At 39.6% G+C, this 27,109-nt stretch overlaps 1 protein-coding gene across 9 annotated transcripts in view; it reads left to right on the forward strand.

Moving 5' to 3' along the window:
• Positions 1-27,109, forward strand: part of ULK4 (unc-51 like kinase 4) — a 523,006-nt gene that overhangs the window by 170,065 nt on the left and 325,832 nt on the right. For all 9 annotated transcript variants that reach the window (XR_003430904.1, XR_003430903.1, XM_027097134.1 and 6 more), the window contains 2 exons: positions 18,261-18,312; positions 18,412-18,556. Coding sequence is in view for 7 of the 9 variants with exons in the window: in XM_027097134.1 (XP_026952935.1) it covers positions 18,261-18,312; positions 18,412-18,556 (197 nt within the window). In the remaining 2 variants the exon portion in view is untranslated. The remainder of the gene's footprint in view (positions 1-18,260; positions 18,313-18,411; positions 18,557-27,109) is intronic.

The following is a 27,109-nucleotide window of genomic DNA, read 5'->3' on the forward strand; positions in this document are numbered from 1 at the left end:
ACTGACTTTATCAAAGAGCCAGCCAGTGTTCGGTTTTGCTAATCTCCTACATACTATATGTTTCTTTTCTCTTTTATTAGTTTCTGTTCTGTTTGCTTAATTTTGTTCTAATTTTGTTAATTTCTGTTCTGTTTGCTTCCTTTCTCCTTTCTTTGGATTTATTCTGCATTCTTTTCCTAACTTTTTGAGATAAGTAGTTGATTTTTAAAAATATTTCTTCCTTTCTAACATATGCATTGAAGATGGTGTCTCCCTCCTAAATACTGCTTTAGCTGCATTCCACAAATGTCGGTATGTAGCATTTTTGGTATATTTCAGTTAAAATATTTGCTTTCATTCATGGGTTATTAAGATAAATAAATTTTCAAACATATGGGCACTTTTTAGTTTTTTTTAATAATTGATTTCTGACTTAATTGCATTGAAGTTAGAGCAATACTCTAATTTCAGTCTATTGAAATTTATTAAGGCTTGCTTCATAGTCCAGTACAAAACTTTTTGGTAGATGTTCTGTATGTGTTTGGAAAGAATAGGTATTTTGCAATTCTTAGGTGCAGTATTCAGTTATATGTCTGTTAGGTTAAATTTATTAGTTATCGTGTTCAAATCTTTTCTATCTTTTTAAATTTTTGTCTGTTTGTCCTAGAAGTTACTAAGAGAAGTGTTTCTAAATCTCCTTTAAGGCTATTATGAATTTGTTTATTCTTGTGTAGTTCTGTAGTTTTTGTTTTATATATTTTGAAGCCATATTATTAGGTGCATGCAAATTTAAAATTATTGTGCCATTTTATGAAATTGACCTTTTTCTCATTGCAAAGTGACCTTTATTTTCTAGTAATGTTTTTGTCTTAAGATCTGCTTCATCCCAGCTTAATATAATCATACCTGCTTGCTTCCTGATACATCTTCTCTCATTCTTTTCCTTTCAACATCTCTCTGTCCTTATGTTTAGATCTGTGTCAAGTAAATATCATATAGTACTTAAAAAAATCTAATTTGACTTTTCCCTGGAACATGTACTCCATTTACATTTACTGTAATTGTTAGTATATTTAGATTCATTCCACCATCTTCTTTCAAGCTTTGTCGTACATATTTTCTCTTTTCCTACTTCTACTTTCTTATCTTTCTTTTCTGTTGGCTAACTTTTTTCTGCATTTTTTTTCTCTATGTAAGGTTGGTAGCAAAAGCTGAACTTAAAAAGAAATGATCTTTTCTTTAAGTAAAATACAGGCCATAGCCTACTCAACTCCATTTAGTCCTCTCATGATATATATGTAACTTTTACCTGATACATATATATATTTTTTGATATTTTAAAGTCTGTCTTGTTTCTCTCTCTTTTTAACTCCCTTTTGTTATGAAATGATAAAAGAATACTCATTATTACTACTATAATATGTTCATTTGCCTTTGCCCCCATATTTACTACTTTTCTTGTTTTTCTTTCTTTCTTACTTCTCAGTCCTTCCATCTGGGTTCACTTATTTCTGACTGACATTCATCCTTCACAGTTTTCCTTAGCTTTGGGTGAACTGGTGGCAAACTCTGTCTGATAAAGTCATTGTTTCTTTTTGTTTTTCCCCAAATATTTATTTATTTTATTTGGCTGCGTCGGGTCTTAGTTGCGGCATACGGGACCTTTTAGTTGCAGCATGCAGGACCTAGTTCCCTGACCCTGGATTGAACCCAGGCCCCCTATATTGGGAGCACGGAGTCTTAACCACTGGACCACCAGGGAAGTCCCAAAGTCATTGTTTCTTGAGGTAGATTTTTTTTTTCTGAGTGTTGAATTCTAGGTTGGCAGTTACTTTTGTTGTTGTTTAGTACTGTGAAGATACTATTTCATTATCTTATGTTCTGGGTTGTTGCTATTGAGAAGTTCACTGATAGTTGGTTTTTCCTGTGAAGATAATCTGTCTCTCTGTTCCTTGTTTCCTCCTAAGACTTTTTCTGGGGGGGAGGGGGGAGGGCCTTTGGTTTCTATAGACTCACTGTGTCATAACTAAATATGAACTTCTTTTTGTATATTCTGCTGAGGATTCTGTGTCCTTTTTGAATCTGTGGATTGTCCCTTTTTCTTCAACGTTGCAAAATTCTCAACCCTCATCTCTGCTTATCTTCTCTCTCCCCTGCTCCGTCTCCTTTTAGCAGCTCAGATCCCGTGTATATTAAACTTTCTCACTGTATTTTCTATACTTCTTACTGTGTTTCTGTATATTTCACCCTTTCTCTCTCAGTTATATTGTGGTTAATTTTGCTCTGTTTCTGTCTTCTGTGTTCAGTCTGGTGCCAAATACATCCACAATGTTTTAAATTTTGGTTGTTTTTCATGTGTAGAAGTTATGTTGTCACTAGAAATTCTGCTTGTCTGTTTTATTCAATCTACTGTATTGCTTTTTATAATTTCCTCTTCCTTATAGTTATTTCCCAGTTTGTGCTTTGTTTATTCACATTTGTTAGATGTAGTTATTTTACAGTGTCTCATAATTTCAGTGTCAGAAGACTGTGATGTGGTGTCTGTTATATCTTGCTCATACCCACTTCGTCTTGTTTTCTTGCACCTTGTTAACGTTTACTGCGTGTTGGTCATGGGACTTGAAATCTGTTTGTGGGCATTTCCTCAAGCCAAGTGTGGATGTTCCCTCCTCCAAGAGGCTTCATGTTTGTTGGGGCCCTGCCAGCCAGGGCTACCTCAGACCACGGTCATTTGTACCCAGTGTGAAAATTCCTGAGACCGTAGGTCTGAGAGCATAACTTCTCAGGGCAGCCTTCTCAGCAGTTCCCAGGAGTGTGAATTTATGTGGAGGGGTTAGTGACTAGATCTGGTTTTCCTAACTCTGAGGGTATCATCTCCACACCCGCCGCAAAGTGCCCAGCTCCGTGTAGAAGACTCCCAAAACTCCACATGCTCAGACCCCTGTCTCTCTGGTCCCACTGGCCTCCATCGGAGCCTTGTGTTTGTGGTATTGGTAAATGCCTCCAGAGCGCTGTCAGTTACATGCTCATATGTTCTACTCAACTCTCTAGTTAAGGCTTTCATTCAGAAATTGGTAGGAAGGATCCCCCACTGCCTTTTCAGGTCTTAAATATTTTAAGGTTTTGTTTGTTGATATTTTATCTGGCAATTTTTCATTGTGAATTTTCAGTGAGAGAATTAATCCAAATAACCATACTCACTATTGCCAGAAAGCCTGTTTGTTATGGTCACTTTCTTAGCAATGATTTCTCAGTCTTCCATTGAGATACTACTTGCTTGAGTGTTGCTTATTAATTCTTTTCCTTAATGAGCAGTAACCCCATGGATAATTTGTTAAGATCCAGTATTTACAAATGTCTATACTTATATTTAATGAGACATTTAATTAGTTTACTTTCTAATCATGAAGTGCTACCATAATAATCATTGCAAGGACAGCCTGTGTTACTATAGGAAAGCTATCATTGTAACTCATGGACTTCCTAAAAAATATTTTTTTAATGCTGTAACTCATGGGAAACCCTCTAATTACCTCTTGTTGAGCATGACTGGAATACGTGAAACTGAAGATCCAGCACCGCAAAGGGTATCACATTGTTGGAAATGTTCGCACAAACTGTATTCAAGGGTACTGGTCAGTACTTTGTTATATGGAAGTGGTTACATGCACTTAATTCTTGCCGAGCACAGATAGTGAACTCACATTTTTTCCCATAGTTGAGATCATTTAGTGCCTCATAGTTGGAAATTATCAGTGTGGCTTGCAGAGCAGTTAGAAATACCATAATGATTTGGTTTGTACAGAGAATTTGTTCCCATTCATGGTGGTTTAAAAAAAAATGTTATTAATAGCAAAGGGGAAAATAAAGATGATTCTTTATTAGAAATTTCTAACAGTAATATACATAAGTTGCCTAAAATATAATCTGTTTAAACTTGAAAAACCATAAAAGCTTAAGCCATGGCTTTAAGCTAAGCCGTAATACCTTCTTTAATGAAAAGCCTGTCCTTTTGTAAGTTTTTAAACTGAAGGCTGGAGGCTAATAAACATTGAGTAGTTTAACTTGAATGAAACTAAAGTTTTGAGTTAGTACCAAGAGTTGGTGAGGATGTAGAGCAAATGGAACTCTCAGAAACTTCTAGTGGGAATGTAAGTTGGTACAATTCCTTTGGAAACCTGTTTGGTAGTAGCTACTGAAAGTAAACATAAATACATTATGACTCAGCAATTTCACCTATAAATATACATTCAATAGAAATGCAAGCGTATGTTCACCCATATACACATAGAGGATGCTCATAGCCCCAAATGGGAAACTATACAAATGCCAATCAACAATCTAATGGGTAAGTAAACTATGATTTGGTCATGTAATAGAATACTATGCAGCAAGGAAAATGAACGATCTGTAGTTACACTTAAGAACATGGATAAATCTCACAAAGTTAATCTGTGACAAAGATAACAAATACGAAATAACATGATCGATTTGCATTAAGTTTAAAAACAGAGAAAACTAATCAGTTACAAGTCAGGTTAGTGGATACCCTTGGGGCAATTAAGGGTTTACAAGGGGGCTTTGTCCAAAATGTCCTGGAAGTACCTTTTTTTTTTTTTTTTTTTTTAATCTGGGTGCTAGTAATATGAGTGTGTTCATATTGTGAAAGTTAACTAAGTTATATACTTAGGATTAGTACATCTTTGTGTTATATTAAAAAGTTTTCATAGATACGAAAAATTTTTTCTAATAAAAAAGTGTTTAGAGCTTAATGTAAGCCTATTTTTTTAAGCCTATTTTTTAAATGAAGTTAACTGATATGAATTAGCATATCTATGTATCATTGACATGGACTTGTATTCTGTATTAGTTTCCTGTAGCTGCTATAACAAATTACCACAAATTTAGTGGCTTAAAAAAACACAGATTTATTATTTTAGAATTCTGTAGGTCAGAAGTACAGAATGGGTCTTTGGGGCTACAAGCAAGATGTCAGCCTACCTGTGTTCCTTTTAGAGGATCTAAGGAGAAAATCTGGTTGTTTGTTTGTTTGTTTGTTTGGCTTTTCCAGCTTCTAAGAGCTGCCTGCATTCCTTGGCTGTGACCCCTTCCTCCATCTTTGAGGCTGGCAGTGTAGTACCTTCAAATCTCTCTCTCCCCTCTCTCATTCTCACCTCTGCTTTTGTTGTCACATCTTCTCTGACTCTGGCCCTCTTGTCAGGGACCTTTGATTTTACATTGGGCCCACCTGTATAATCCAGGATAAACACCTCAAGTTCCTTAACTTAATCACATCTACAAAATCCCTTTTGCTGTGTAAGGTAACAAATGAACAGGTTTCAGGGATAAGGGTGTGGACATCTTTCTGTCTACCATCATTCTGTCTACCACAAATTCCTATTTTTTTCGATGGCTTCATTACTATAATTATTTTGGTGCTCTAATTATATCAGATTTGGCCTTTCAAGTTGGCTCCTCTGTCCTTGTGACATACCCTCTCATTTTTTGAGTGAGTTTTTACTTTGTGTCACAGCAAGGTATTCTTGCCTCAGCTTGTAACGAACCTGACCTGGCTCTAGAATCAGTCATTTCTTTGAGGAGCCCTGGTTCCCTTTCGTGGGAAATGGCTTTAGAGACCACAATCAGGGCGCTAAATGTCTGCTGTCTCCTGGGATGTCTTAGCTTCTAGACCCTTCCAAGAAACAGAGCTAGGAAATATATACATGTAAGTACACGTATGAACACACAGAGGACACACTTATATGCATACTTACATATACACGTACACACACATAAACATATTTTGAAATCATGAGTTCACACCAGTGTCTTCAAATCCAGTTCATCCCCACATGGTTCTTTCTTGCCTTGCCCCATTCCATATTTTTGTGTCCTTTCTTCCTTTGTAAAAATTCTGGCTTCTAGCAACATCAGCACATTTCCTCATTTGCTTAATGTTATAATATGTCTGAAATTGTTGCAGAATTGCTTTACCCAGACCAGTACGAAAACAAACCTCATGAAATCAGGATTTGTTTGCAGGATTTCCTCCTCCCCCCACCTCCCAGATGTCACCCAAGCAAGGCTGGGGTGTACAGTCAATACTTGGGTTAGTGCCCCGTCTTCCCTTTTAGTGTGGTCATATTGAATAATATTCATTTGAAATATAGTTGATTTATTTTCAATTTGCTTTCAATTTTAGGTTTTCTTTTCTTCCCTTCTTATGCTTTTTGATTTGATTTGATTTTTTTATTTTATGTATTTATTTATTTTTGCGGTACGCGGGCCTCTCACTGTTGTGGCCTCTCCTGTTGCGGAGCACAGGCTCCGGACGCACAGGCTCAGCGGCCATGGCTCACGGGCCCTGCCACTCCGTGGCATGCGGGATCTTCCCGGACCGGGGCACAAACCCGTGTCCCCTGCATCGGCAGGCGGACTCTCAACCACCGCGCCACCAGGGAAGCGCATTGATTTTATTTTTTGAATATGTAGAAGGTTAGCATGCTTCTAAAAGTAAAAACTGTAAAAACAGACATATTCAGAGCAGCATCACTCCCTTCCCCTCTCCCCCCCGGGTATATAGCCTGTTCACTTCATCACCATTCCATCATACCCTCCCTACTCTTATAGGTAACCAGTCTCGTTTTCTGGCTTGTCCTTTCAGTGTTTCTTTTTGTAGAGATAACGTTTTCTTATTTCCCCTTTCTTCCTTATACAAGAAGTAACATACTATATTTTCTCTTTTGCACTTTGCTTTTTCATTTAGTATGGATACTGGAAATCATTCCATCTCTTTCTTCATAAGAGCAGTGTAGCACTCCGTCATGTTTGTGTATATCATAGGTTGTTCAACCCGTCTCTGATGTGTGGACATTTGGGTAGTTTCTAATCTTTTCAATCACAAACAAATAACCTTGTGCATGTGCAGTTTCCTTCTGTTGGAGGTGTCTCTTCAGTGCAAATTCCTGGACTGTGGGATCAAAGGGTAAATGCGTATGTAGTTATGCTAGATACTTCCCGAGTCCCTTCCACATGGGTTTACTATTTTGCTTTCCCACCAGCAGTGATCAGAGGGCCTGTTTCTCCCCAGTCTTGCCAGTAGTGTATTGTCAGACTTTTGAAATTTTGCCAACCTGATGTGGCCTCGGGAATTCCTTAACATCTTTTTAAGCACTTAATATTGTAAAGAAGATTTAAACAGTGTTGTGTCTAGTTTTTATAGTTAGTTGTTCTCCTCAAAGGGGCCTTCTGAATCATCTGCTCTGCCGTTAGCAGTGGTAGAGGTCATGTTCTAGGCACGTTTTTCCTGGACACCTGACAGTACCTTGTGTGGGGTAAGGAGACTTGCAGTTGGTGTGAACATGTTAATTGTTGTGCTGTCAGATGTACCAGATTTTTTTAAGGTCTACTGAAATGAAGGAACTGCTGATTAATTTTCAAAGGTAGAATAGGAATTTTAGTTGAGTGCTTAGAATAGTAAACTTCCATTTTCAAATTATTTACTTCCATCAGTAAAATTTTTTTTAAAGTAAGAAAAAACACCCTCTACAAAAATAAGAGTGTAAAGCATACTTTCATTATAAATGATTAAGGGTTAGAAATACACTTTCCATAGGTTATAAGATTGTTGCTTTATTTAAATGTGGGTACGTGGTTACTTACAGTTTAAAGCTGCTGAACTTCAGTATCTCATGTTCAACCTTTCTTAAAATGGAAAAGAAGTTTTTAAAATTATAAACAAATCTTCATCTTGGGCATCAGTGGCTTTACTTAAGAACAAATGAAATATGGTTTAGCGTGAGTGTAATTTACATGTTTCAGTGCATTTGTGATTGTTTAGCTTGAAGGTCTTAGAGCTGTCTTTAGCATCCCTACCTCACAGACATTCATTTCTTCTGAGCCGTATTGTTGAGGACCATTAGTAGTAATTAATGTGCATATGCAGACACATGTTTTTTGAATGAGGGACCCAGTTTTTGAGCACAGAAATTAAAAAGTCCCTAGACTTGGGAATCTGCATTTTCAAAAAGAGTTCAGAATGACTCTGTTTTTATGACATGTCGTGAAATGGCCTTTAGCACATATGAATATCTTTATTTAAGAAAGCAATACCACTAGCATTAAATATTAAAATTCCTTGGATTGCTCCATATAGGTGTATTACCTCTGCAACTAAAAAAAGTAATGAATGGTGGAATTTTATGATAGAGAAAAGTCATTAATGCAGGGACATTGCATAGAGTTACAGTGGTATTTATTTAAATGGTGTACATGTTGTTTATAAGTTCTGTGGAAGATTCTAGAAGGGGAAGGCACTGATGAACAAATCATCTAACTCCACAGCAGCAAAAGGGCTCTCAGTCTATTGTCTCAGATGTTCCAGTCTCTTCTTTTTAACAAGGAGACCTAGTACCAGTGAGCAAACCATGCCAGTTTGAAGGGTTAGAAGAGTTTCTCTGTCATAAGCTGTATCAGATTTTTGTCATCCTAGATTCCTCACTGTGACTTGGAAGTGATTTGGTAAAGAGAGTTTTTAGGTTTTTGTCCTTTTTTCTTCTTCATTGTTATCTATTTTATTGCCATTTGGCATTGGGTTGTCATTAAAGCATACCATTTTCCTTGAAGAAACAGTGTGTGGGGGGGGTGAAGTGTAAGGTGGGACGAAGTGAGAGAGTGGCATGGACATATATACCCTACCAAATGTAAAATAGCACAGGGAGATCAGCTCGGTGCTTTGTGACCACCTTAGAGGGGTGGGATAGGGAAGGTGGGAGGGAGATGCAAGAGGGAGGGGAAATGGGGATATATGTATACATATAGCTGATACACTTTGTTATACAGCAGAAACTTAACACAACATTGTAAAGCAATTATACTCCAATAAAGATGAAAAAAAAAGATACACGCAAAAAAAAAAAAGCATACCATTTTCATGTGACTTCTCAAAATGCAGATTGAGGTTCATCATGGGTCAGACCGCACTCCCCAAGTGATATTTTTGAATCACACATTCTGCAACATGATTAATCGATAATCATTCTTCTTATTTTTTTTGAAGATGTTGGGGGTAGGAGTTTATTAATTAATTAATTTATTTTTGCTGTGTTGGGTCTTCGTTTCTGTGCGAGGGCTTTCTCTAGTTGTGGCAAGCGGGGGCTAGTCTTCATCGCGGTACACGGGCCTCTCACTATCACGGCCTCTCTTGTTGCGGAGCACAGGCTCCAGATGCGCAGGCTCAGTAGTTGTGGCTCACGGGCCTAGTCGCTTCTCAGGATGCGGGATCCTTCCGGACCAGGGCTCGAACCCGTGTCCCCTGCATTAGCATGCAGACTCCCAACCACTGTACCACCAGGGAAGCCCGATAATCATTCTTTGTATTGGTATTGAAACTGCACAACCTCAGGTGAGATTCAAACACAGCCAAAACTCAGACTGGAGCTCAGACCCACTGTCTTTTAATTGAAGTCGCACACCGGAAGCTCAGGTTCTTTATGTCTCAGTGCAGAAGGAATTCAGTGAGAGGCGAAGTGATAGGTAAGAAGTAGATTTATTGAGAGAGGTACACACTCCACAGACAGAAAGCAGTCCTTCTCAAAAGACGAGAGCAGCCCCAAAATACAGGGTGGTTACTTTTTATGGGCACAGTAATTTCATAGGCTAATCAGTAGTAGGATTATTCCAGCTATTTTGGGGAAAGGGCAGGGATTTCCAGGAATTGGGCCACCGCCCACTTTTGGGCTTTTTATGGGTGGCCTCGGAACTGTCTTGGCACCTGTGGGCGTGTCATTTAATATATGCTAATGAGGGAGGGCTGAAGGTGTGCCCTGATTGCCATGGGGGGACTGGAGTCAAGCTAATGAGAAACAGAGCATCCTATGTGGTTTGGATAGGAGAGCATATTTAGGTTTCTCTGGTTGGTCTTGAGTCAAAGGGACACAGTACAAAAAAGAGTGAGGCTGGCAGTTATCGACCAAGTCCTCACCATTCTGAGTTGATGGCTGCAGCTGTTACAATGTGGCTTCCATGCTGTTTCCTGCACAGGTTGCGGCTGGAGTTCTTTTGTCATAAATAGTCTGACCACTGTTCATTTGTATATTCAGACTCTTGGAAGCAAACATTAGGAGAAGGTGAAAAGCAGATAAAATACTAGAGTCAGTGAGGTAAAAACTCAAGCATTGGCAATGAACCATGGAAAGTAAATAAGCCCTTGCACATTCCTATAAATCTTGGAGAGGACACTAGATTTCTTAGAGCGTGCAGGGCTAAGGGTTTTCCTTTTAAAGCTCAAAGTTTGGGGTGATGGCAGCTGACAACTAGGATACAAAATCAAATGAGGTTTTTTTTTTTTTTTTGAGAAATTAGCATTCTATAGGACAAGCACTTTTTATGTTTCAAAGTTTTTTTTTTTACATCCTATTCATATTAATAGGATAAATTAGTATGAATAGAGGTATAGCAGTGATATAAATATGGACACAGAAAACACTTAAGTATTTTGTTTACTCATATATTCATAATAAGTGCCTTTTGCAAACCACCTGTTTAAATGAAGCACTGAGAATACACTGGGGTGCTAGAATCAGGCCCTGCTCTGAATCGGTTCAGTGTTGGTTGAGAGGAAGGGACCCATATGGAAAGCAAAGATTGGACCGCCGTAGTTGATTGGACTGTGTTGGTGGTACGCACGGGGCATGCCGCGAGCCCTACTCAGTCTAACAGGGTCTGGAGATGATTTTTTAGAGGAGGCAATTCTTGAGCTAAATTTTGAAGGCACGTAGGAATCAACTCCTGATGGGCTCCTGTGGGAGGAGTGGGTGTTATAGGCAGAAAAAAATCATGTATACAAAGGGAGAGGAGTGTGAAACGATTTCATAAGTCATTTTATGGTTTCTCCGAGTATTATTTTGAGAAACCTAGTGTAATTTACTTGAAACTACTTAACCTTTCACAAGAGGTGTGAAATTATATGCATGAGTTAGTTTTTTTTTTTAACTGAAGTAGAATTGATTTACAATTTTGTGTTAGTTTCTAGTGTATGGCAAAGTGATTCAGATATATATATATACACACACATACATACACATATATACTTTTTCAGATCCTTTTATAGTTTATTACAAGATATTGAATATAGTTCCCTGTGCTATATAGTAGGTCCTTGTTGTTTATCTGTTTTATATACAGGAGTTTGTGTATCTGCTGATCCCAAACTCCTAATTTATCCCTCCCCACCCTTTCCCCTTTGGCAACCTTACGTTTGTTTTCTGTGTCTGTGAGTCTGTTTGCGTGAGTTACTTTTAATCTCTGTCCTAGGAGAGGTCAGTTTATATGTGAAGTACACTTTCAGGAATACATCCTCCAGGGGTGATTAGTTAGCATTTGAAAAACTCTGATCAGAAGTTCACACTTGTGAGTTGTCTTTATATTGATGATACTTTTGTGAGAAAGATTTTTTTCTTCGGTGAAATTAGTCCTTTTTGCAAGAGATGTGGATTAGCTAGAAATATTGTACAGGTGGCCCACCCTTGGAAGGGTTCAAGAAACCACTGAGCCCAGCCGAGTGGTGTTCTTGGCATTGGATTCATTTGTTCCTGTGTTTTGTATGCTGGAAGCCTTGGGCAGTCTGCCGAGGTTTGCGGACTCCTTCTAAGAATGGTGTTTTTAAATGCATAAAGCAAATTAAATAAAATGCACAGGGTTATATAGGAAACGATTTGTACTGAAATACAGTTGTCAGGATATTTTTTAAAAAAAATTTGCCCTGCTCCTGGGCCCAAGTAACCATCGTTACTGTGGTTGCAAGAGCCTTTTCCTGTGTTTGTTCTCCCCTGTGCCCCCAGATCACTTCGAGCACCCTTGGAGCTGCTCTTTTATTTTGCAGCAGTCCCCTTCTGTGAGCGAGTACCTGTGACCTCCAGAGATTTGGGGCCGGAGGCTGAGGCTAGAACTTTGCTTCATTTGTCATCTTGAGACAGTCTCTCAATTTAGAGTTCCTTTCTCATCTCTGACTGGAATCTTGCAAATTGTATGTCTAGATGATTGTTTTAATTCTCATGTGAATGTTTTCAAATTAAATTCAGAGTAAATTACTCTAAATATCTCAGAAAAAGAAGAAAGAAAGCCTAAGTCATCGCCTGGATCTCTAGGCCTTTAAATCTAACTTCTGGCAGCTCTTTAGTTTAAAGGCAGTGGCAGCAACAATAAAATACATCCCAGCCTCTTCCAGGAAACGCTGGCTTTTATCTCCACATCCCAATTTATATAATGTTAGTTACTTTATACATATGTGTATACATATTTGTAAATGGGCTCATTTCCCTTCTGGCCCTTAGTAGCTATTAAGTTCTGAGAGTGGTGGTGATAAAAATCCCCTTACCTACATACTGTGAGCTCATCTAAATCATTTATTTTATGTTTGTGTGTGTACGTATATGTATTATATACACACACAATTAATGTTTGTAAATGTTGGGATGTGTCAGTTATACAGACTTTTTTCCCTTGCTTTTTTTTTTTTTTTGCGGTACGCGGGCCTCTCACCGCTGTTGGCCTCTCCCGTTGCGGAGCACAGGCTCCGGATGCGCAGGCTCAGTGGCCATGGCTTACGGGCCCAGCCGCTCCACGGCATGTGGGATCTTACCGGACCGGGGCACGAACCCGTGTCCCCTGCATCGGCGGGCAGACTCCCAACCACTGCGCCACCAGGGAAGCCCTCTCCTGCATTTTATTGAGAGTAGATACTCTTCTGATTTGTATGGGAATTTATTGAAATGGTTTATTTTCTTTAACTTCCTTTGTTACATTTTCTTTACATTTTCTGCCTTAAACGCTACTCCAGGAACTAAAGATGTTTCTTTGCTCTCATCTCCGAAGTAACTAACATTTTAAATGTTTTATTTTCATGTTGTCTTTTTTGCTGGAATCATTGTATATGTAACTTTAAGTGAACATTTTGCCAAAAGATATTTGGTCTCCTTTTTCTTGTGAGGATTTAAAAAACAACAGTCTTTTCCTGAACACCATTTATTATTTCAGTCTCTGTAGTTATTGAATAGAGTATAAATAAAACTAATGAAATTGTTCTTCAGTTTTTATATCCTTTGCCTGGTTTGACTGGCTAAGCATGCAGATATTTTCAGTGTAATTTCACTTTTCAGTTCATGTCTTAATGGGTAGCTTTCGTTTGATAAAGTAGTCAACTGTCATTGCTCACCAAAAATATGAATTAAAGGTGAATAGTCAGATAATGTTCTAAACCTTCTTGTATTCTTCATTTACGTATTATAGAAAGCATTTTATTTTTCCATTACCACCCTCCTGTTACTTCTTCTCAAGGATCATTCTCAGTTGGAAGGATTAAATTTGTATCATCTTGGGATGCTATTATAATTTCCTTGAGTTATTCAGAGGAATACTGTGTTAATTTAAAAATTAAATAATATTATAATTAAATAGATTTCTTCTTTTAAGACTTACGAAATACATTTTTAATACAGAAATTTACATTTAGTATGTATTTTAAGATTATAGGTATTGTTTCAGGATACATAGTGTCATGCTGCCTGTATCATTTTGCAAGTTGATGTTTTCATTAAATAATGAAATATAAATGTAATGATTTATTCACTCTCTTTTCGCTCCTGAAATCAGATCTGCAGTGAGTGTTTTTAAATATGTCACGTAGAAGCTGAATTGCTGAGTTGTATGCTGTGTTCATGTTCAGCTTTGGTTGGTATTGTGAAATTGTTCTTCCAAGTTAAATACTGATTTACTGATTTTTTTTTTGTGGTATGTGAGTACCCATTTCCCCCAGTCTTGGTATTATGTGATTTTCTAACTGGATTTGTGTAAATTGGTATCTGTTTTGTTCTGCCTTTCATTTCTCTGATTATTAGTGGAGTTGAGTAGTTTTGATATGGTTACTGGCTATTTAGGTATTCTCCTTCGGGGGGTCCCCTGTTCATGTATTCTGCATATTCACCCATTGTCAGGTATAGGGATTGCAGAACTTTCTCCTAGCCAATGGCTTTTCTTCTCATTTTGTTTATGAGGACTCATCTTCTACGAGTATTTTTCATTTCAATGTCAAATTTATTAGTATTAAAAAAATAAATTTATTTATTTTGGGCTGCATTGGGTCTTCGTTACCGCACGCGGGCTTTCTCTCGTTGTGGCAAGCGGGGGCTACTCTTCACTGTGGCGCGCGGGCTTCTCATTGCGGTGGCTTCTCTTGTTGCGGAGCACGGGCTCTAGGCGAGCAGGCTTCAGTAGTTGCGGCTCGCGGGTTCTAGAGCGCAGGCTCAGTAGTTGTGGTGCATGGGCCTAGTTGCTCAGTGGCATGTGGGATCTTTTCGGACCAGGGCTCGAACCCATGTCCCCTGCATTGGCAGGCAGATTCCCAACTGCTGCGCCACCAGGGAAGTCCCTGTTAGTATTTTCTTTCAGTTTGTACTTTTTAGGTATCATTTAAAAAGCCTTCTCCTACTCTAATAACACAAAGGCCATTCTCTCATGTTTTCCTTTAAGAGCTTTTGTTTTAACTGTTAGATCTTTAAGCCTCCAGTAATTTTTTTTAACATTATGATATTTTTTTTACCAAATAGACAACTAAATTGTACCTATCCCTTCAGTGAATAGTCTATATGTTTTTCCACTGTTGGTAGTACTCTATCTGCTACTGACTGCGTTCCCATATGTATCTGTTTCTAGGCTCTCTGTTCTGTTCCATGAATCTCTTTGTCTCCCCCTTTGCTTGTGCCATCATGTTTATTTCCATCACAGTAAACTTGGAAACTTGAGAAGGTGAACCAAATATGCCTCATGCTTTTTGGAAAATTTTCCATTATTCCTGACCCTCTCCTTTCCAAATACATTGTAGAATCAGTATGAGGAGTTCATGCAAAACTCGTTAGAATATTTATTTTTATTGGAATTACAGATTAATTTGCACAGAGTTGACCTCTCTGAGGCTTCTCATCAATTACTATATTTTACCTTCATTTATTTTTTCTCTAACGTATAGATCTGAGTGTCTGACCTATGTCATTTTCCTTCTTTCTGAAAAACTTAACATTTCTTGCAAGGCAAGTCTACTGGCAAAACATTTCTTCAGTTATTGTGTGTGTGAGAAAGTCTTTATTTTTCCTTTTACTCTTGAGGGATAATTTCACTCAGAATTCTAGGGTGGTGTTTTTTTTCCCTCTCAGCACTTCAAATATTTCACTCCAGCATGATGTATCAGGTAAAATGAACTGAGATCACTGAGCCGTTAGTGTGAAGTTTTATGTTTATCTGGCTAAGAGCCAGGCTGTGTTTACTGTTTGCCGTAGCTGTAGGTTTCAGAGGCTAAAATTCCCCATAATGTCCTTACTTTGTCTCTCCTGTTGTCTTGGGTTTCCCTAATAGCTCCTTCTGAAATAAAGCCTGTGTCTTTATAATAAAGCAGCTCTCTGTTGTAATCCTGTTATTACACAGGAGCCCTATTGATGTGGTGAGGTGGGGGCAGGAGTGTTCCGTAGCCCCTCTGATTTGGTTTCATCCCTCTTCTGAGCATGTGTGCCTGGGCTGTGAACTTCACAAGTGCTTCTCACCTCACCCCCCTCCCCGTTGTCAGGTGCAGGTGCATGCGGGGCCTGAAGGAGGTTTTCTCTCTTCTGCTCAGACACCAGCAATTAGTCAGTTACCCTTTATGTTTTTGCTCCAGCTGCTGGCTCCGCTGGTGGTTTCTGCTCCTGTTAAGCCATGATTCTCTGTCTTTGCCTGTCTCTTCACTTCTGGGGGACAGCTGGTTTGCCCTGTGACTTGAAGTCTCTGGTATGTCTGAGAAGAGTTGCTGATTTTCAGTTTGTCTTTTTTCTTGTTGTGAGCATGGTTGTGACAGCTTTCAAGCTGTTTTTCAGAAGTCCATCGATGGCTGTCATACATATTTTATATATATATATATATATATATATACACACACACACATATATATATATTTCTATGAAAGTCATGATGTCGTAGACACCTTAGAATTTTATTACTGTTGTAAATGGTATCTTTTTCTAATTATGTTATTTGGTTGTTGTAGGCATATTGGAAAACTACTGATTTTTGTCTCTTCATCTTCTGACAGCCTTGCTTTTTGGACCATGCCTAATTGTTGGTTTTCGAACTTACTGAGTTGGACATGTAGATAATTTCAGTCCCACTCCTCTCTTAATATGTTCTCTTAAACCTTCAAGATAGATGTTGAGCGTGTTGATAGCGGTTGATAGTGGGATGTATTTCTCTTCTTTGCATAGTTTTTGCTTTTGATGTACCTGGGAGTTTAGAGTTCTAAAAATTCCTTAGTGAAGCTTGATGTCTATGCTTTGAGTGATGTGATGTCACTTAATGGAAGAGGGTAAACAAAACATCCCTAGTTCTTAGGGTTGTGGTACAAATATCTAGATATAATGTTACGGTAAACTTATTTTGTGGAGTGGAGCTAGAACAGGGTAACACTGACGGACCCCTACCCATGTGTGGAGATCCTTACCTGTGTAGGGTATCCTTTCATTGGTTTGGACAGCAAGAGGGTGGTGTTGGGCCGTGGACCGCTTTTCCTGCCCTTTTGTCAGTGTGGTGAGGAGAGCAAATACACATCTTAGGATCAGGAATCAGTTCAGCTATAAACAACAGGAATTTTGTTTATTGTCACCAAAAGAGTTCACCAAATGAGATAGTAGTTTTCAGAATTACACTGTGGAAATGATTTGTCCTTTCTTCATCATCCATTTTCATTTGGGGGGTAAATTTGTTACTTTGGAGTAGGTTGCAAACCATGTTTGATTGTGCTCTGTCTGATATAACTAGAAAATCGTAGAGGTGGTTTGTGTAATGGGTTTAGATCTTTGGAATCTATTTCTAAAAAATCACCAAGATTAACTTGTCATAGCGCTTTGATGTATTTGCAAAAGCATGAGGATTATGTATCTCCTTTTCCTCCAACATTTTAATTGTTGTTTACTTTAAACTTGACTAATTATCACCAGTTTACATATCTTTATTTGATGGTTCAATGTCAACCCATGCCAACCAGAGTTTGTATTATATACTAAAGATCCTTTCATAAACTCTGAAGGTTTTGATAAACTACTGTCTTGATGACCGTAATGTCATTTTGACCTGAGGACTCTTTCAGATTTAAATGAGCTTGGTGGTTTATTAAATGTCATGCAGAGTTTAAATCCTGGGTAAATTTAGCTGTTGCTTTTTTTTCACTCCTTTGACTAATGATTCTGTCAGTGGAAAAGGCATGAGTAGTGGTTGATATTGTAATAGGGGTGGAGCGGGTGCGAGTGACAGCGTGTGACCCTTAGTGGGGTGGTTAGATGTCCTGCTCCCCCAACAGTCAGCCTCACAGTGGTCTGCGTGTAGCAGAGAGTGCGGTGAGAGACGGATCGTGGCTGGCTTCTCCTTGGGGCCCTCCAGGCCCTCTGGCCTTGGGCCGGCGGGTGAGCTGGAGGCCTTGGGGGCAGGCTGCGGACTGTGTCCTGCAGGGCTCCAGAGCCCTCACCAGGCCGCCCACGGTCCAGGCTCGGCCTCGAGGCAGCGGCAAACTTCTACCCCATCCCTGCCTCCACGACCTAATGGCGGTGGCGGTGGTCTCCGTGGGTCGCAGTGCGTGGGACACGGCCCCTGATTTGGGTAGCCTGAGGGCCGGCTGGGTCCTGGGCGCCTGGCTCCCTCAGGGATGACGGCTGGGCGGGGTCTGGGGACCTGGCGCCGAGGGCGCTGCCAGCTGAGATCTGCCTCCTCAGCCGGGCTAGGCACTGGCGGGAGGACCCGGGCTGGGTGCTGGACCAGCACTCCTGGGCAGGGTGACCGGCCCGCGCAGGGACCCCTCCTCTTAACGAGGCCTGGACCTCGGTGGGCGAAAGTTGAGCCTTGAGATCTTGCCCCTTCTTGTCAGAACAGAGACTAACATTTGTTTGGTGGACGTTTACAGGAACGTCATGACCTGACCTCAGGAACAAAGGATCTGACACCAAGAAGCTTCCAACAACTAACCCTGCCCCTGCCTCACCTTTCCTGTAAAAGGGCTTTGCTCAGAGCTTTCGGGAAGTTCAGGGTTTTTAAGGCAAGAGCCACCCGTCTCCTTGCAGGGCCCTGCAATAAACCTTTGTCCGCTCCAAACTCCGACGTTTCGGTATTGTTTGGCCTCACTGTGTGTCAGGCACACGGACTTGAGTTCGCTAACAATATCAGTTTTTTGTTTGTAGGGATTTGAACCAAGTCTTTTACGTCTTTCCTTTTAGGTGGTTGATTATATCCTGCCACCCTTGGTCTCCTTGGTTCAAAGCGGGAATGGTAAGTGTGACCACATCAGTGAGAATTCCATCAGTTACACATTCTGTTTTCATTCTATCTCCATGTGGTCACGTTCTTGGCATTTTTTTTTCTTTCAAGTGGAGTGGAGACTCTTCAGCTTGCGGCTGCTCTCAGAAACCACATCTCTGCTCGTGAACCAGGAGGTTGGTGATGGCAAGAAGGAGGCGAATGTCGATTCTGACAGCAGTCTTCTGGCTCTCATTAGAGATGTCTTACTTCCCCAGTAAGTCCCATGCACTGCACTCAGGCAGAGAAGTGTGGGGTGCCCAGGATGCTTCTGGCAAACGAGGTCCAATGATGGGCTCGGGGTCGCAGGGACCTTATATTTTTGTCCGGGGGCTTATGCACTCGCTATAAATGAGGTCTAGAAAGAGAGGCAGTAAGTACTATGCTGCACAGGATGCAGGAGAATCTCAGTCCATCTTCAAAAACATCCATTTAGAACTTTATCTGTTTTCTGCAGGGGACATGACTGGAGTTTTGCAGATTTAAAAATGTTTGTGGCCAGAGGGGGATAAGGTTTATTATTCAAGGTCCACATGACAAGACTCCTGAACATAAAATTGGGACTTTTCCTGGACCTACTCAGAAATAACAGAGATGGAAAGAAATCTTCCTTTCCTCCCCTCGAAACTCTTGGAATGGAAATTAAGTTGAGTTAAAAACAGAATGTTTTTTGCGGGGAGGGATGCTGGCAGAACAGTTAATGAGTATTAATGAACAGAAGGGGAGTATTTTTTTCCTTTTACTCCATTGCTCACACAGCACACACAATAGGATGACTGCTAAGAGCACCCAATGCAAATATGTTAAGCTCTAAAATGGCACCTTATAATTCAGACAACACTGTAAATTTTATCAAAGAAAGAAGTTGAAGTTAAAAAAATTGAAGCTTAAAAAAAGTGCATGCCACATATCACTATTAAATAAATTTTTTATAAAATTAAACAAATGTTGGAAAGCGCGTCAGGCATTAAAGCGCCTGCCTGATCCTGCTTCCTCAGGGCCTGGCCTGCAGTCTGAGTCAGTTCAGCAAGTTTTCAAGGATGGCAGCTCCACCAGATGTTCCCCGATATTTGTTAAACTTCTCAAGATCTGTTCTTATTAAAAAACCTTTTTTTTTTTTTGCACAATATAGAAACCAGACCCAAATTATTTTCCGAAGAGCTCAACCACTCCTTGTTGGCTTAGGAAGGTATATTTTATGAAGTGTGTAGCCAGCGTGTGACAACCCTTCTCCCAGCTGAGGGAGCCTGTCTTGACTGACGGGAGCTTGACCTGTGACGGCTTGATTCACAAGCTAGCCCCTTGGTTCTTTTTGCTTCCCGTGCTTCTGCAGTTGGCTTCAGGGAGACTCCTGGTAATACATACAGTAAGAATACTTTTGATACTCAGAGTAAGAAAATGATTATCTATATGAAAAACAATTAAACTTTGTCATGTGGAGCTCTCTCAGTGATAAACTATCAGTGAATATATTTTTGGTTGCATTTGTTATATATGCATGTATGCATGTGTGGTTTGTACTTAATGTGGGTAGATATAAGATTCCAATCTTGTTTCATGGGATTAATTAATGCTATCAGTGCCATCTTATCTGCTACCCGACGACTTGTGCTGAAGCATTTTTCAGGACCTGAGATGTCCCCCAAGAGGGACAGGATTTCCTCCAGCAAGACTTCTCAGTTTAACAATAGTTTGTTAGCACTGATGCACATTTGAAATAAAATCTCATCGTTTCTAAAGTCTGCCCACTTATGGAACAGTCTGTAGTATAAAAAGTATTGAATCTATAATTTTAGTGCTCCTGTTTTATTCATTTGAGCTATCATAAATAATATGTATTTCCTTTAATGGGCATCTTTACCTTTTCCAGAGATGAGGAATTAAAGAGGAAAACACAAATGTAAACCACATGGCAACTCAAGAACAAATGTAATGTAGATGAGCTCAGGTTTTGATTAAGCAATTTGAAATGCACTTTGGATAATGTTATGGGATTTATTGGGATGTGGTGTGGAATGTTTTCAAACCTTGTGTACTGATTCTGATGTGAAGTGCAGGTCTTGGCTCTGCATTTAATTCTTTAAGCCTCAGTTTCCTCATCTACAAAATGAGGATAATAGTACCTAATTTAGAAGATTCAGAAATGAGGATTACGTGGGATACTTCTTGTAAAGCACTTAGTACAGTGTGTGGGACATAGTACGTTCTTTTTTTTAGTGTTTATTTTATTTATCTTTGGATGCATTGGGTCTTAGTTGCAGCATGCGAGGTCTTCGTTGAGGCATGCGGGCTTCTCTATAGTTGTGGCGTGCGGGCTCCAGGGCGCGTGGGCTCTCTAGTTGAGGAGCGCAAGCTTAGTAGTTGTGTCACGTGGGCTTAGTTGCTCCGCAGCACGTGGGATCTTAGTTCCCTGACCAGGGATCGAACCCACATGCCCTGCATTGTAAGGCAGATTCTTTACCACTAGACCACCAGGGATATCCCCCATAGTACGTTCTTGACAAATATGTAGCACCACTACTGTTATTATTAGGACCATTGTAATCCCTCCTATTAAACTTTAAAATGAAGATTGTAATGGTACAGTGATAGTAATACTACATACTTCATAGAAGTGGCCATTAAATAGATGCTGATGATTGTGCCCACCTGGCATATATAGTAAGGGCTCAATAAATATTATGTAAAAAAATTAAAAAAAATGAAATACAAATGATGAATTCATTTAACTTTGATACTGGAAAACTAGAAACCTTGACAAGGAATTTGGTCTTTGAAGATAGCTCTTGGTAATTAATAAGCTTAGAAATGCTCATAATGGAAAATTCATGTTCTTCAATGAGTATGTGCATATAATGGCTTAAGAATAATGAAGTTTCTAGAGCTTATAAGAGCTATATAAAACCTGCTTCAATGTGCAAATAGACATATTAACGTCGATCCTTTTAATTTTGTTAAAGTTTTAATCCTTCTTTGACCTTAAAAAATACTTTGGGTAAAGCCAAGGTGACAATCTTTTCAATCTTTTCACCTGTAAGTGTTGTATTAGTTAAGACGATTTCTTTTTTTTAATAAATTTATTTATTTTATTTATTTATTTTTGGCTGAGTTGGGTCTTCATTGCTGCACGTGGCTTTCTCTAGTTGCGGCGAGCGGGGGCTTCTCTTTGTTGCGGTGTGCAGGCTTCTCATTGCGGTGGCTTCTCTTCTTGCGGAGCACGGGCTCTAGGTGCACGGGCTTCAGTAGTTGCAGCACGCAGGCTCAGTAGTTGTGGCTCATGAGCTCTAGAGTGCAGGCTCAGTAGTTGTGGCACACGGGCTTAGTTGTTCCGCGGCATGTGGGATCTTCCCGGTCCAGGGCTCAAATCCGTGTCCCCTGCATCGGCAGGCGGATTCTCAACCACTGCACCACCAGGGAAGCCCCAGTTAAGACGATTTTATGTGCAAACAGTAATACTTAACTCAGACTGACTTGCAAAGTAATTATTTGCTCACATAATGAAGAAGTCAGAGACTTGTGCTGGTGTCAAATATAGCTGGATTCAGGGGTTTGAATTATGTCTACAGTACTGTGTGTATGTCTCTTTCTTACCATCTCTTCTCTGCCTACACCTATGTGGCTTTGTTCTCAAAGAGGCTTTTTCTACTTGGTGGTTAAGTGGCTCCTGGTTGATGATTCTAGCGAAAAGAGTGGATGTCTTTTCTAATGGCTGTTACAAAATTTTCAGGGAGCACAATAATTTAATCTTGTTAAATACCATGTAATACCTCTGTTCCAGGTGCTTTTCAGAGCTGCGGTGTGATATGAATGAAAATTCAGTTGTAAGAATAAATATCATATTAAAATAAGTATTAGTTATGGTTCTCAGAACAAATAGGATATATATATATATATATATAGAGAGAGAGAGAGAGAGAGAGAGGGGTGGGGGATTGAGATTAAGGTTTATTATAAGGAATTGGCTCACATGATTATGGAGGCCAAGAAGTCTTAAGATCTGCAGTGTGCAGGCTGGGACCCAGGAGAGCCAATGGTATAGTTCCAGTTTGAGTCTGAAGGCCTGAGAACAAGGAGAGCTGAGGGTATACTCACCAGTACCAGTCTGAAAGCTGACAGGCTGGAGACCCAAGAAGAGTTGATGTTTCCATTCAAGACCAAAGGCAGCAAAAGACCCATGTCCCAGCTCAAGGAAGTGGGGCAGGAGGAGTTCCTTCTTACTTAGTCTTTTTGTTCTATTTTGGTCTTCAGTGGATTAGATGAGGCCCACCCACAGTAGGGAGGGCAATCTGCTTTACTCAGTCTACTGACTCAAACGTTAATCTCATCCAGAAATACTCTCACTGACACACCAAGAATGTTTGATGACACACCAGTAATCAAACGTTGGTGGCCTGTAGCCCAGTCAAGTTGACGCGTCACCCCTTCTATCATAGATGACATGAGTGAATGGCTTACTATATAAATTGTGAATATCAAAGAACTGTTACCCCTTCTCACCATGCATGCTTTGCTTTCTAAAGAGATGAAGTTTAGTTACAAGCATTTGTTTAGTGCCTTTTGTATGTGGAGGGTTATGTAATAACCACATATAGAGAGATGGTATTTGAGTTAGACTTTGAAACCTGGGTATGATTGGATGGAAGAGGCGTGGCTACCCCAGGCAGGAATGGGGTAAGCAGAGGTGTGAAAGTGGCAGAGTGGTGGGCAGTAAGCAGACCAGCTTATTTCTAGCAGAAACCTGTATGTGAGAGTTCTGTGAAATAAGCTTGGGAGAAAATGTTTTCTCTCTTCATCAGCCCGTTCATTCACTGATACTAACTGTATCCATCTTATTTCATAGGCATATTTCTAATAATGACTAAGACAGGCACAGCCTCTGCCTTTGTGGAATGGATTGTCTGGTAGAGCCAGGTATTTCATAAATTAATCATTTTTTTTAACCGTGGAAGTTTGTAAGTCATAAATGTTTAAGTATAAATTAAATAAATATCAAAGCTACCGGCTTAAAACAACAGAAATGTGCTCTCTCACAGTTTAGGAGGCTGGAAGTCTGACATCAAGGTGTCAGCAGGGTTAGTTCTTTTTTGAGACTCCGAGGGTGGATCCACTCATCTCTCCCAGCTTCTGGTGGCTGCCGGGCATCCTGGGTTTATGGCAGCATCTCTCCCGTCTGTGTCTGTCTTCGCGTGGCCTTCTCCCCTGTGTGTCTGCCTCACATTCGCCTCTGCCTCTCTCTTGTAAGGGCATCTGCCATTATATGTAGGGCCTGCCCTTAAATTCAGGGTGATCTTACCTCGAGATCCTTACCTACATCTGTAAATCGCCTCTGCCTCTCTCTTGTAAGGACATCTGTCATTATCTTTAGGGCCTACCCTTAAATTCAGGGTGATCTTACCTCAAGATCCTTACTTACTTCTGTAAAGACCCTTTTCTCAAATAAGGTCACATTCACAGGGGGTCAGCACTTGGACATATCTTTTGGGGGCCATCATTCATCCCAGTATACAGATGCAGGACCAAAGTCACTGTTTCTGTGCTGCCTCACGTTCTTTTAGGTGCCCGTAATTCTTTTCACGTGGCCCCTGCATCTTCACGTCAACAGTGGTTTGTCAAATCCCCTTCATGCTTGCCATTACTCTGACTTCCTCTTTGGCCACCAGCTTGAGAAAACCATATGCTTATTGAAGCTGGTAGTAGTGTTCATTGGTAATGTGGATCTTGTGATTAGAATGTATTTGTATTCAAATCTTGGCTCTGCCATTGACTTGGTGTGTGTGCCCTCCCTTCCTTCTTCCCCTTCCTGCTTCCATTTCTCCTCCTTTCTTCAAGATAGTTGAAATGCCAGGAACGTAACTGCTATCTGTATGGTTAATGAGGAAAAGTTTTTTTCTGGGAAGAAAGATAAACCACATATACTCAGAAAATTGCCATGACTTTTTCCAGCAAAGAGATAAGATTTAATTTTAAAGGTTCATGCAGAAGAGAAGAGGCAATATTTAATGGAACTTAAGCCCAGAGTGACCTTATTAATTAAAATCAGCATCTCTCAGAAGTTTTATATCAAAGTCATTATCAGTGAAATCTTAACATTGAAAGGAGTCCTCTGCTGACTGTTTGAACTTTTTCTTCTGACACTTGTTACATAAGGGGAGAGCATTGCTCTTTCAGTATTTAGCTATAAACAGGACTAGATCCTCCACTCAGGAAACACATCACTACTCTTGGGGAAGAGGAAATTCTGATATTCCTACAAATGTAAATAATGTAACTTGAATTACCTTGTGTGACTGTTCACAGGAGGTTTAAAACCCTTTCTCTGCTCTCCTCTCCCTCCTTTCTCCCATTTATCATATAAATGATATATCAAGTGACTTCTATGTGCCAGGAACTGAGAATACAGTGGTGAGAAAGATTGAATCCTTGCCCCTTGCTGTTCTTACAGTATATTGGGTGAGACAAAGCAGTAAATAAATATATAAGGTGATTTCAGTTAATTGTGAGTGCTCTGAAGAAAATACAGAAAATGGTGTAAGTAGGTAGAGAATGACACCTGCCGTATCAGTAAACAAAGGATGATGTGGCCATCAAGCCCTCAGCCACTGCCACCACCCCAGACTGTGCACCCTGGGGGGATTCAGGATGGAGAAAAGCAGAACACTGGCCCCAGGTAGCTAAGGTGCATATCAAAGGAATGATTTCAGTCAGCCCAGACTTTTGCATCTTCCCATACAGAGAAAAGTGCTAGATTCATTCACTTGAGGTGCCTGGTTTTTCTTTAATTGACAGTAATCTTTTGATGTTCCGACTACCTGCCTGGTTTTTGTTGCAAAAACTCCTGTATATCCTGGCTCCTCCCTTACTTCTCTGGAGTAGTTCCTCAGATCGACCTGAGAGGCTGCCACTCAGGCTTAAGTCCTCAAGAAGTCTGCCAAATAAAACATAATTCTCAACTTCTAGGTTACACTTTTTTTTTAAAATCGACAAGGGGAAATGGAGGGAGTGCCTATTTTATTTTATTTCAATAGCATAGTCAGGAAAGGCTTTATGCCAGGCAGCAAGCCGTGGGGAAAAAATGCGCTGAGCAATTTGCCTTTGGTAGACTGGAACCACTTTGCGAACATGTTTTGTTCTGTTTTCATCTTTTTCTTTAGCTTTGAGTGTTTTGTATTGAAAAGAGATCACGCTGATATAAATGTGTTTACAGTGTTTTTATGACAGTAGGACATTCAGCATTTCTCTCCTGGGGAAAGTGAGTACTGTCTTTTTTTTTTTTTTTTTTAACAATTCTCTTGTGACCTGTACAATCATCAGGGCCATAATGACTTCATAAATTATTAAGGCCTTGTTTTTTAAAATCTCAGAAAGGACTGTATCCTTGACAGCTTAGAATTGTATTTCCTTTTAGAAATTTGAATTTATAAATGCATTTGATTAGTTGCAACACACTGTAGAGTTGATGTCTCTGAAATAATACCCAGCAAAAGTCATGAGTTTCACTACCTGATTTCTGTGTTGGTGGCTCAGAGGACATCCAGATGTTTCTGTATTGCATCTTTGTCTCCCTTAACTACAAGTATTCTATGTTAAAATAGGCATGAACTTGACCATCTTTGATGGGAATCAGAATATATAGGAGTATTTCATTTTTGGCCATTCCTTAGATAAGGTTTTCTTTTTTTGCAGATAATATTTAATTAAATATTGTTGCACCAAAAGAAAGTTCCACTTTGTTCTTTTTACTTAATCCTTTTATGTTTTGAGTGTGTATCTAAATCAGTGCATTTAGGTGGAGTGATTTTTCCTCTTTTGGGGGTACAACCTATGGGAATCTGAATTGGGATAATTTGGGAGTTAGAGTAAAGGTAAAGGTACTTTCATCCTTCTGAATCAGAATAATTCTAGTGCTCCAGTTTTTGGGATAATATTTTGTAAACCTTAAGTGTTGCTTTAGTGAAGTCATTGTTTGGTTGGTTTTTTTTTAGCCTTTCAGACCTTCATAATGAAAATTTGCTGTTGATTCTATCGAAGAAGCCCAGACGTTAGGGCTTACTATCTGAAATTATATTTAATACTTATTTTGAAGTCTTACTTATCTTTCTCTCACTTAAAAAATATAATATATATATATGTATGTATATATGTGTCTTCCCACCATTTGTTTATTTCTCCATCTACTATGTATCCATGTAACTACTGATATGCCTAAGTATCTATGCATCCATGCAAGACAATAGAGTGTCGCGTAGAACTTAGGTCACATAAAAACACAAGATTGGAAAGTCTCAAGATACCAACTGTTTATCTGATTTATGCCCTCTCTCAGTTCATAAAATTTTGGAGTTGACTCAAGATATCACCTAGTGCAAATTTTGGAAGAACCTGTACAGAAAATGCCCAAAAGAGTAGGCCCTTTGTCATAGCAGTCCAGGGAAAGTCTGCAACCTTCTCCAAAGGTAGATTTCACCTCCATGCTTTTGCTGTTTGGCAGCCTTCTCTTTATCTAACCCCACACATCTGCTTCCTTTAAACTCTTTAAGCCTGGAATCCACCTTGCACTGTTCCAAATGCATTTTAACATAATGCCTTCCTCATAGCTTCCTTTGCTCAGAAACCTTGAAACCTTTAGGTTGCAGAAAATAACATTAATAGTTCTTACCCCGCCATTCAAGACTCTCAGTGTTTTGCCTCTTGCCTACCATTTTATGTTAACATCTGCCTTCTCCACTATACGGTTTCTCCATTCCTGGTGAGATTTACTTAGTACTTTCTG

This window comes from Aethalodelphis obliquidens, unplaced genomic scaffold, assembly GCF_003676395.1.
Source record: "Aethalodelphis obliquidens isolate GAN/ISIS:26980383/991018 unplaced genomic scaffold, ASM367639v1 scaffold112, whole genome shotgun sequence".
NCBI classification, from domain to species: domain Eukaryota; kingdom Metazoa; phylum Chordata; class Mammalia; order Artiodactyla; family Delphinidae; genus Aethalodelphis; species Aethalodelphis obliquidens.